Source organism: Pelodiscus sinensis, chromosome 10, assembly GCF_049634645.1.
Source record: "Pelodiscus sinensis isolate JC-2024 chromosome 10, ASM4963464v1, whole genome shotgun sequence".
Taxonomy (NCBI): domain Eukaryota; kingdom Metazoa; phylum Chordata; order Testudines; family Trionychidae; genus Pelodiscus; species Pelodiscus sinensis.
The window spans coordinates 39,251,390-39,261,140 of NC_134720.1; the positions used below are offsets into that span (position 1 = coordinate 39,251,390).

The window sequence follows — 9,751 nt, forward strand, 5'->3', positions numbered from 1 at the left end:
CCCGGGCTCTGGCTGCCATTGTTGCCATAGTAGCAGCAGTAGTAGTCAGGAGCTCTGGTTAGAGTTGCCAGATGGTTTCAACAAAAATACAGGACACACTTGACATTACATCACAACATTACATTTCTTATTTAGAAAATACTGGATATTTATATTTTCTCATTTATATTTTCTCCATTTGTTTCCTGAACAGAAAGTTCAAATACTGGACTGTCTAGTTCAAAATTGGACACCTGGCAACCTTAGCTCTGGGACTCTGAATCTCTGGGCGATTGCCCCCTTCACCTCTATCAGCAGGCCTGTATACAGTACATCAAATTATATGAACATAATAGCCCGTCCAAATCCTTAAATTCTGTGACTCTTCTGAGTCAGGAGCCATGCCGATTTACACTGCTCAGGCTTCTACCCCGAGTCTCTTACTACTGGGTATGACACTTGCAGTGTTTAACTTGAATGTGAATGAAAAACTATGTAGCACTTTAAAAACTTTAAAGTGCTACATAGTTTTTCCTTTTTTCGCAAAATCATACTAACATGTCTACCTCTATTACTATTGAATGTGAATATCAGTGTATGAAACCCTTCAAAGCAAGGGGGGAAATTTGCCTCCAGAAGAGTTATTCATTTCTTGGGGATAAGTTACTTTATTAGGAATGACTGACTATCCAAGAAGGAGTTGCAATAAGTTTCCCCTTCACTTTGCTAGTGGCTTTGTATGAAAGGGGTTCCTTGTGGGATAAGCTACATCATTCAGTACTTCTGTGCACGCTTTTACATACCTGGCTGATGAGAATACCCGTGACTGTAGCAAGCTGGTGCAGTGTTCCCAGGGCTCCTCGAAGGGCTGTAGGTGATATCTCACCAACATACATTGGAACAAGTCCTGATGATAGCCCTGGACAAAGGTAGATATGAGTCACTTATTGTAAATGACAGTTCAGCAATCAGCCAAATTAGTTCTCCACAGAATGAATTGAAAAATCAATTGTGTGTGACCCTGAGCACCTCCTGTGGGGTGATGAGCTCCCTCCACACCTATTGGTCTGAATGAAGTGGAGAACATTTAGCACTTAGCAGGATCTGTTCACAGAGGTACCCATTCAGGGGAATATTTAGGCAGGTGCTTAAATTTAAACATATACATAAGTGCTATCTGGAGGAAAGAAACTTTCCTGAATCAGGACCAGATTCAAGTTCATGTTTTAGGTAAATCTGTTTCCTATAGACAGAGTCACCACTTTTCTTTTCTGGGCAACCAACTTTTGAGGTGTATTATTTCCTAACTTTTGAGTTATGATAACTTTCCTAAGTTCCCTCTTAGTCTGATGCATAGGGCAATATTCAAATGTATTGTACTTCTATATCACTAACTAGTGATAAGGAACTGATTAAGGGAGAAAATATTTTTCTCTAAGATAGCTCTTTTATTGATCTGATGTCTTTCTGTGTTTTATCTTCCAGACTACAAGCACTAAAGTTCAGGGCAGCCTTAAATGGCACCAAGCACATATGTGCTTAAAAAATAATGAATAATAATAAATTTGACCAACGCATATGGATGAGATAAAACCCGTTGATTAAGATACAACTCACTGAAGGGAGGTGAAGGAGCATCTGGTGAGTATAAAGCTCAATCCTTGCTAGGACTAGTCACAATTTTTTCAATAAAAATTTGTTATACTGGAAAAAGGTGTTTCATCAAAAATGAGAGGTAAAAAAAGATGAGGCTAAGCTCATAGAACCCTAAATTTAAAACATGTATTTTTGAAATAAAAAAAAGTTTGATTGAGAAAAAAATAATTTATAATATTTTATTGTTAGGGAAAAAAGGACATTTAGAACAAAATGAAAACTTTTGGTTTTCTTTCAAAAATGTTCACAAAGAAACCTCCCAAGATTCTGATCAGCTCTACTCCTTGTAGTTGCTGTGGAAACTAGAAACTTCTTAGCTAAATGGATAACATGGTCATAGTTTCCAGCTTTGTAATTGATGATCACTGAACCTCTTTTTGACAAAGATGATTTGTTTTTGTGGCTTGATATTTCTGATTTAATATTAATATTCTGGATAATGAAAAATGAGGCCAAATCTTCCACAGGTGTAAATCAGAATAGTTTTCTTAATGTTAATGTAGCTATGCCAATTTAAACTAGCTGGGAATCTGACCTTTGACTTTTAATTAAGTCTATCAAGCTGCCATCATTGTGAAATTGGACTTTTCTCCTGAGCATAATGGGCATTATTTGGAGTTTCATTCCCTAGTCTGGAGGCTAGGATTGTTGAGTCATAATTTATCAAATAACTAGATCGCTAATAAGTGAAAACACAGGGGTATCTGCCTGATATTTTTCTTTTTTCAGAAAGGAGTCATAACTAGAAGAAGAGCCCAGTGGGTCTCCTTGTGGAGTGTCACACTTCAAAAGGCAGCTGTAGTTTGGAGCAAATAAGCACATTAAACTGTTTTCAGGATTCAGCTAGAAATGCAACAAGGTCAGGAGGGTTTGAGGGAATTCTGAGCACTACTAGCTAGGCAAGTTTCTTCTGCTGAGACTGGAAGCTCAACTCTTTAATCAGATCTTGACTTAAAACTCGTTTTTGTGATGCTTTGTGAACTTTATTGTTTGTAAGAATAAACACTCCACGGGTGCAAAAATCTGTGCTCCCCGTATTTAATATTCTTATTATATTTAGTGATCAGAATCCTCCTTAGTCTTATGGAGCATCCAGTTCTTATTGTTAGAAATAGCTTTCACACTTGTTCTATATTTTCTTATTTTCAGGTAACGAATTAGCAACTGATCTTATTTAACTAAAAGAAAAATCTGCCCATTGGTACACCGTGGAGTTGTGTTTAAAATGTAATGAAAAGGCCATGATTTGAAAAGATGGTCGCTTAAAGATAGGTTTCTAAATCTAAATAAGTGGCTTGATGTTCAAAAATGAGGAGCTCTTAATGGTTTTCATTACAGTCTGAAGTTTGATTTTGTTTTCTAGATTTCATTGGATGGGAGCATGGTTTGAGAGGATCTCTCATATTTTCAAACACCACATATACCGTCTTTTCTTCTTAAAATAGGAACGAGAACACTACTTCTTCATGTTTTTCTGCCAATGTCTGACCTCTGTCACATCCAGATGTGCAAATCCCAACTGCAAGAGGTTTGGATCATTTAGAAAAACATCAGAATTTTAGAATGCTTCTCTGAACCAAACCCAAGCACAAAGCATTTGTGATTCATATACCTCACCTCCAATGACATATGTCTTCTCTTGAGCCAACTATTGGGAAATTGTTTTCAGAGATGTAGAGCATCCTTCAAGAACCATTCAATAATGAGGCTCTCTTTACGCTAGCACTTTTCTCAGTCAGGGGTGTGAAAAAACATCCCTTCAACCAACAAAAATTTCAAAGACAAAAGCATCAGTGTGGACAGTGCTATGTTAGTAGAACATCTCCCCCTGACATAGCTACGACCACTTCTTGGAGGTGATTTAATTATGCTGGCAGGAAAGTGCTTTCTTCCCAGCATAGAGTGGGTACATCTGCAGTGATACAGCTTTGCCCCTGTAAGGTCTGTAGTGTAGACATAGCCTTATTTCAAGCAGGTTGGTGATGAGATATTTGATCATAGGGATTATGACATTCCCTTCATTTCCATTAGAAGGAGACTATCCAAGAATTTTACTTCTGCTCCTGTTTTCCTAAGATACTTTTACAGTAGTTAGCTTAAAGAGGAGGTTAAGGGGTGACTTAACTGCAGTCTATAAGTATCTGCATAGCTCTTCAATCCTGATGCATCCCCCAGCGATATCTACACAGACGCATCTTTTCTAAATCTTTGTTTTCTCTTAGGATCCTCTCTGGGACAGGCATAAGGATCTTGTCCCAGAGCGACATATGCCAATGAGTCCCTCATTAGCATATTTTCTGCCACAAAAATGTGCAGTGTAGACATAGCTTCAGTAGGAGATCTGGGGGCATCTTTTGCATTTCTTGATTTTTTTCCTTTGCACTTCCATGAAATGGAAAAAGGGTGTGGAAGCAGGATGACATTTTTCTGGCAGAAAATATGCTAATGAGGGACTCATTGGCATAAGTCGCAATATCATTAACATATTTTCTGCAGGTTTTTTTTGCGCAGGGGGTTTTTGTGCAAAAAGAAGCAGTGTAGCCGCTTCCATTTTACACAAAACCCCCATTTTGCACAAGAGACTTATGCCTCTCTGGGACAGGCATAAGGATCTTGCACAAAACGGTTTTTTTTGCACAAAACGGAAGTGGCTACACTGCTTCTTTTTGTGCACAAACCCCTTGTGCAAAAAGAAATGGCAGAAAACATGCTAATGACATGGTAATTTATGTTAATGAGTCCCTCATTAGCATATGGTTTGACACAAAAACGTGTAGTGTAGACAAAGTTTGAGATGGCCCATGTATCTTCTCTTTCCGGCAAAAAATTACAATGCTGTGATCCTCAATTATGGCCCTGATTCAGCTAAGCTTCCCTCTTCAATAAAACATTTAAGCATGTGCTTGCTTAAACGTAAGCACGTGTTTAAGTAATCTGCTGAATTGGGGCCTAACAGGAAAACACGGGAACCACAGCCACACGAGGTCTCTGGGTTGGGTGGGAGGGAGATGGCACTGAGCTCCCGGAAAGGGGCAGGGCCTTGGGCAGAAGACAGTGAGCATGTCATGCCAGCATCACCACAACCCTCAGCACTGCCCGTAGAGTGCCTCTTCCCCCAGCCCTTAGAGCTCCCAAGAGTGCACCTCTCCAATGACGATTCTAAAGTGCCCGGGGCACTGAACAATGACATTGCCATTGTTCAGAGTAGGGGTAGGGATGGTGGCTGGGAGCTCTGAGTCCTTTAGAATTGCCAGGCCCTGGGGAAATTGCTCCCCCTCCCTCTCTCCCTCCCCCAGATAGGCCTGCAGGAAAGTGATTCCTTAAATGAAAAGAGATCCCCTTCTCCTACTTCATGTGTGGCATCGTCTGTTTCCAAAGGTCTTGGCATAAACATGAGGTTCCGTTTCCTGGTTAAAAAGAACAAGTCCCCTTACTCAAATTTTCTTCTTTGTTTTTTGCAGTTATGTTGGTGTGCACTAGCTTAGTACAATGAGCTCACCAGAGTAGCCCATTAGAAATACACAGAGACAAGCAAACTTACTAGACAAGATTTTAGAACGTGCCTTAACTTACCACAGTACAGCCCTGTGATTGCTCTTCCAGCTATAATAAGGATGTGAGATGGGCCAAATTTTGCCAGTCCCATGAGGAGATTTCCAATGACAGACAGAACATTCACAGCCAGCATGGCTTTCACTCTGCAATTCGTTAAGAACAAAACTACATTGGGATAGTAAATCCAGCACTGAATACAATTACACTTTAGATATTCTGAAGTTGCAAAAGCGGCTGTATGCTTTTTGCTTAGCCCTTATTATTTATTATTACTGTTACGCATTTCTGGATATACATTCAAAGTAATTCACTGTCTTCCAGTATAGATGCATCTGTCAGTGTGGAATGCTGAGTGTTCTGGGAGTTAATGTTCAATAGGAGTACTGCATGCTTCTGAATGGCATCAGAGTCAACTGATTGTAGGGGAACCTGCACTACCCTGCCTTGGCGATGACATGGTGATGTCTACCTTGCCCAAAGTGTGGATTTCTGGCCTGTCTCAAGTCTGGTGTAACAAAGCATGCAGGCAAGGCCTGAGAGTAAGGAATTGTTTTGAGTAATAATGCAGATTAAGCATGGTACACGAGACCATGTCAAGAACACAGGACAAGCGGCCTTGTACTGGTACTTTTTTCTGATAAGCAAAAAGTACAGATGCAGCCATGAAGCTGTCAACTACTCACATAGCAGTAACATCCTGAGTAGCAGGATATACACCAAATCGGATCACTGGGCATTTTTCATATCCTACATAATACATAATCAATTGGAAAATATTATTAGAATGACCAAGTCTCTTTTTGCTATAAATTGGGTTTAGTAAGAACAATTGGTGGGAGGGAATGGGCAGGATTGACCCCCATGTCCTGCTTGATGTAACTAGAAGTGATTAGGCCCATCACACTGGCTACGTCATTGGTGGCATTCTTATGCATGGGAAAAGACGGAACCACGACCTCCTGCCTGGCTCTGTAGGTAGCATACGGGTGAAGTGTAAGTGAATTAGGCTTTATTATTTTATATAGTAGATCTTTTAGTAATTGCTTTTGCATTGCTTTGCACGGTATTAAATGCTTTAGAATGTATAGTATTTAAGGTTTAAATTGTATTGTAATTGTTCTTAAGGCTTGAAAAACTTAAACAACTGCATTAACTGCTTAAAGCTTGCAATAAATAAGAAAGTGGTTAAGTATCCCTGAAGTGTACTGGTTTCCCTTGGATCTAAAAATAAATCGAACCACACGACACTGATATCTATGGGATCCGAGGCACAAAGCACTATATAGGATCTGAACTCAAGGCAGCAAGCCACCATTACAAGGGAAGGCCTGATCCACTCCTTTGCTGGATTTAATTCTGGATTATTTTGGTACTTATTTAAAACTTGCCTGCTATTCACATATATTGCTGTCTGTCAAAGAACTGTGCAAGAATGATGAGTGTCTATTTCCATGACCCCTAAATGAAGTAATATGTCTATCTTTTAGGCTTTACAGTACAAATTTAGACCAACTGTCACTGAGATAATCAAAGCTAAAGGATAAAGAATAATGATTGTGCATATTGAAAAGTGTGTGGCAGAGGTACAATCAGAGTAAGTGAATGTCTAATGAGTTATAATATATATCCTGTACAAGTTCTTTTCAAATATACTGTAGTTTCTTTTGTTATGGAGAAAAAAGGCTAGAATTAAAACTTAATAAAAGCTGTTTACCTCTTTATTGTCTGAAGTTATAAAAGCTACAAGTAACAATACAAATCTGATTTATAATTTAGGATTTCAATACACCAGATTTTACTATTTTAGAGGCAGAGTTTTGGAAAATTAGTTATTTTTTTCCATGCTGGAAAAAATAATATAGAAGCTATTTCGGTGGAGGTGTGTCCATGTAAAAATTCAAATCTAGAGACTTAATAATTGGAAATGAATGGGAAAGGATTTTTTCATGGAGCGCTGTGATATCACAGAGCAATTTGGAGGCCAAAGTCTGATTTTAGTTCTAGATTAGGCTATCAGTTTGTGAAAAGTCTTAGTCACTAGATAAGATATTGGGCCAAATCCTTGACCCTTGTTCTGGCTGCATGGTGCTATACTGCAGCTCACAGCCAATTCAGATGGCTTTCTGGCTTCTATCGGAGGATTCCTTGGGCCATCTCAGCTGGCTCTCATCCCTGCTCCTCCTAACCCACAGCTTTTTAAAATAAAACTGCAGCATTTTCCAGCTATTGGTCTATTTACTGAGATAGAGTGTTTCTCACCTGCCCAGTTTATCGCCAATCCATCCAACAGTGAAAGAGGAAATCATTCCACCAACGGCAAAAATGGACACTGACAGGGACCAGTAGAGCGTGAGTATGTGGTGAGAGCTTGTGACACTCTTGCCTACATCCTGTCCTACTACAGTTGGGGAGACCATGCTTCCATTTGTGTCCGTGAAATTGTTGGCACTTCTGTCAATGGGGGCAATGCCCAGTACCCGGCTGTAATGGGCCTCTATTACCTGCAGTGAGAAAGGAATGCATCAGTTCTTCTGCTTCTAACTACCCAAGAAGCCTTCATTTCCTAATCAGGGTTTTTCTACTCTGTAGCCCATAAATCCCTGTGTCACAGGCTAGCTGGTCCCTATGGGCAGACTAAACCCAGCCCCTGGACCAGAGTAGGTGAGCCCAATCCAACTAATTAAATCAGGCTGTGCTATAGCTGGGCCTACAAATGGCAAATGTTAGCAGTAGGAGAAGGAAGAACAATTGAGGCAGGTTGAGTCCTGGAGAGAGCGTGCCATACAGCTGAGCAAATTCCTGAACTGGGTCTTGGAGCAAGGGAAGTAGCCCTACACCTGCTGCTCCAGAAAGGGAAGAAGTAGAGTTGACTGAGGGGAGGAAGCTGTGAGGCGCTGGAGTGCCAGGGACCTCTGGGAGCGGTGGCCACAGAGCTGAGGGCAGAGTAAGTCAGTTTTCTGTTTGATCATTTCTGTTAAAGAAATAACCCCCTTGGCTGATACTGGGTGTGCCAGCACATGTTTTGGAGCAGGGGAGAAGCCCAGCTTGGTAACAATCTGGCTGTGTATATGTTATGGGTGAAATCCTGGCCCTGTCAGTGAGAGCTCTACCATTGACATCAGTGGGGTCCGAGTTGCAACCAGTGATCACAACTGTGTGTTTGTACCAGTTTGTGGCACTGATGTGGCAGTTTGGGGAAAACATAGTGGTGTTCACAATGAAGCTGTATTTTACCACAGAACCATCTGTCTTTCATGTCTGTATGTCCACACCTATCAGGCTTCCTGACTATGTTAGTTCTAATGCATTGAGGGGAAGAGGGAAGAGGAGGAGGAGAGAATCTGGACAGTTATCTCATAAAGCTTGGGCAGGGAGCTGGGATAGACAGCTGGGAGGACACAGGACACTGCTAGTGGGTGGCAGGGAAATCTGGGGTGTGAATTTAGAAAAATCACTTGCAGCTGTCTTAGGGATTATTCTATAACCACAGTCCTATTCTTCCACTGGCTAGTTACCAGATTTCAGACTCACATTGTATGCTTTGTTGGTATTTCTAGTTTCTGGCCAAGAACTTTAAAACCTTTGCACTTTCTCTATGGAAATAATGATAATGAAAGCACTGACAAGTTAATCTTAATGGCACACAATCATGTTTATTTATTGGTTATTAGAGATAAAGACTTGGGGGCAGAGACTTTATTTTCCTATATATATATGTACAGCACCAATCACAATCCTGGGTAGGGGCCTTGGCCACTAATACCACATACATACTAATTTAGCAAAGAAACAGGATTCAGAAGCATTGCTGCATGTCATAGCTTGTTTGGAAAGGAATCCTATATGCTGTACTTGCCCTTTGAGGAGCGTTGAGGACCCCAAGACCGTATCCATACTGGAAGAAGCCCAGCACTGCAGCGAAGACGGAGAGCACCAAGGTTCCTGTGAGGTTCTAGGAGAGGATTGCAAAACAGAAAATGGCGTCACTTCTCTGTTTCCCAGGCTCCACCTTTCTGCCATATAAACCTTGAACATATTGGACAGATTCTGCTGCCATGAAAGTCTGGGGATTTGCATGAGTATAAGTGGGAGCAGAATTTGGCCCATTCTATTATGCACTTGGTGGTGCAAAGCAACATTAACTAGCTGGGAAAGGATTTCTTCAGTGACTGTAAAGCTGTTGCAGTGGCTTCTTCATGCCACCAAGTCTTGGCCATCCTAGTGTAAGGGCATGTCTAGGAGAAGGAGTGTGTCTGACTTCTGGTGATTCCCAGCTGCCAGAATGATCCCATGGGGTCATAGGTAGCTGACGGTAGGGAAGAGAAATCCTGAGGCTTATTTAACTTATTCCAGACTGGTTGCCTGCCAGCCCGTTTCACAATGTAAAGGGCATAAGAGGGAGGGCATATTTGGGCTGATGCTAAGATAAAGACCTATGCCCAGTTTTGAGGGGGGTGGTTCTTCCAGTCAAATGTAGTTTGGAGCACTCCTGATATTGCTTGGAGTTGCACCAGAGAACAAACCAATTCCAGCTAGCCTTCAGATCAGGGGCCCACCTGCC

At 41.0% G+C, this 9,751-nt stretch overlaps 1 protein-coding gene across 4 annotated transcripts in view; it reads right to left on the bottom strand.

The window, feature by feature from the left end:
* The window catches only part of SLC2A2 (solute carrier family 2 member 2), a 31,798-nt gene that overhangs the window by 19,179 nt on the left and 2,868 nt on the right, over positions 1-9,751 (bottom strand). For 2 of the 4 annotated variants that reach the window (XM_075937939.1, XM_075937940.1), the window contains exons 2-5: positions 9,047-9,142; positions 7,450-7,691; positions 5,209-5,333; positions 783-898 (exon numbers count right to left, since the gene is read on the bottom strand). In XM_075937939.1, coding sequence (XP_075794054.1) covers positions 783-898; positions 5,209-5,333; positions 7,450-7,691; positions 9,047-9,142 — 579 coding nt within the window. Of the gene's footprint in view, positions 1-782; positions 899-4,984; positions 5,008-5,208; positions 5,356-7,449; positions 7,692-9,046; positions 9,143-9,751 lie in introns of those variants that run through there. The other 2 variants (XM_075937941.1, XM_075937942.1) reach the window with 2 other exon arrangements.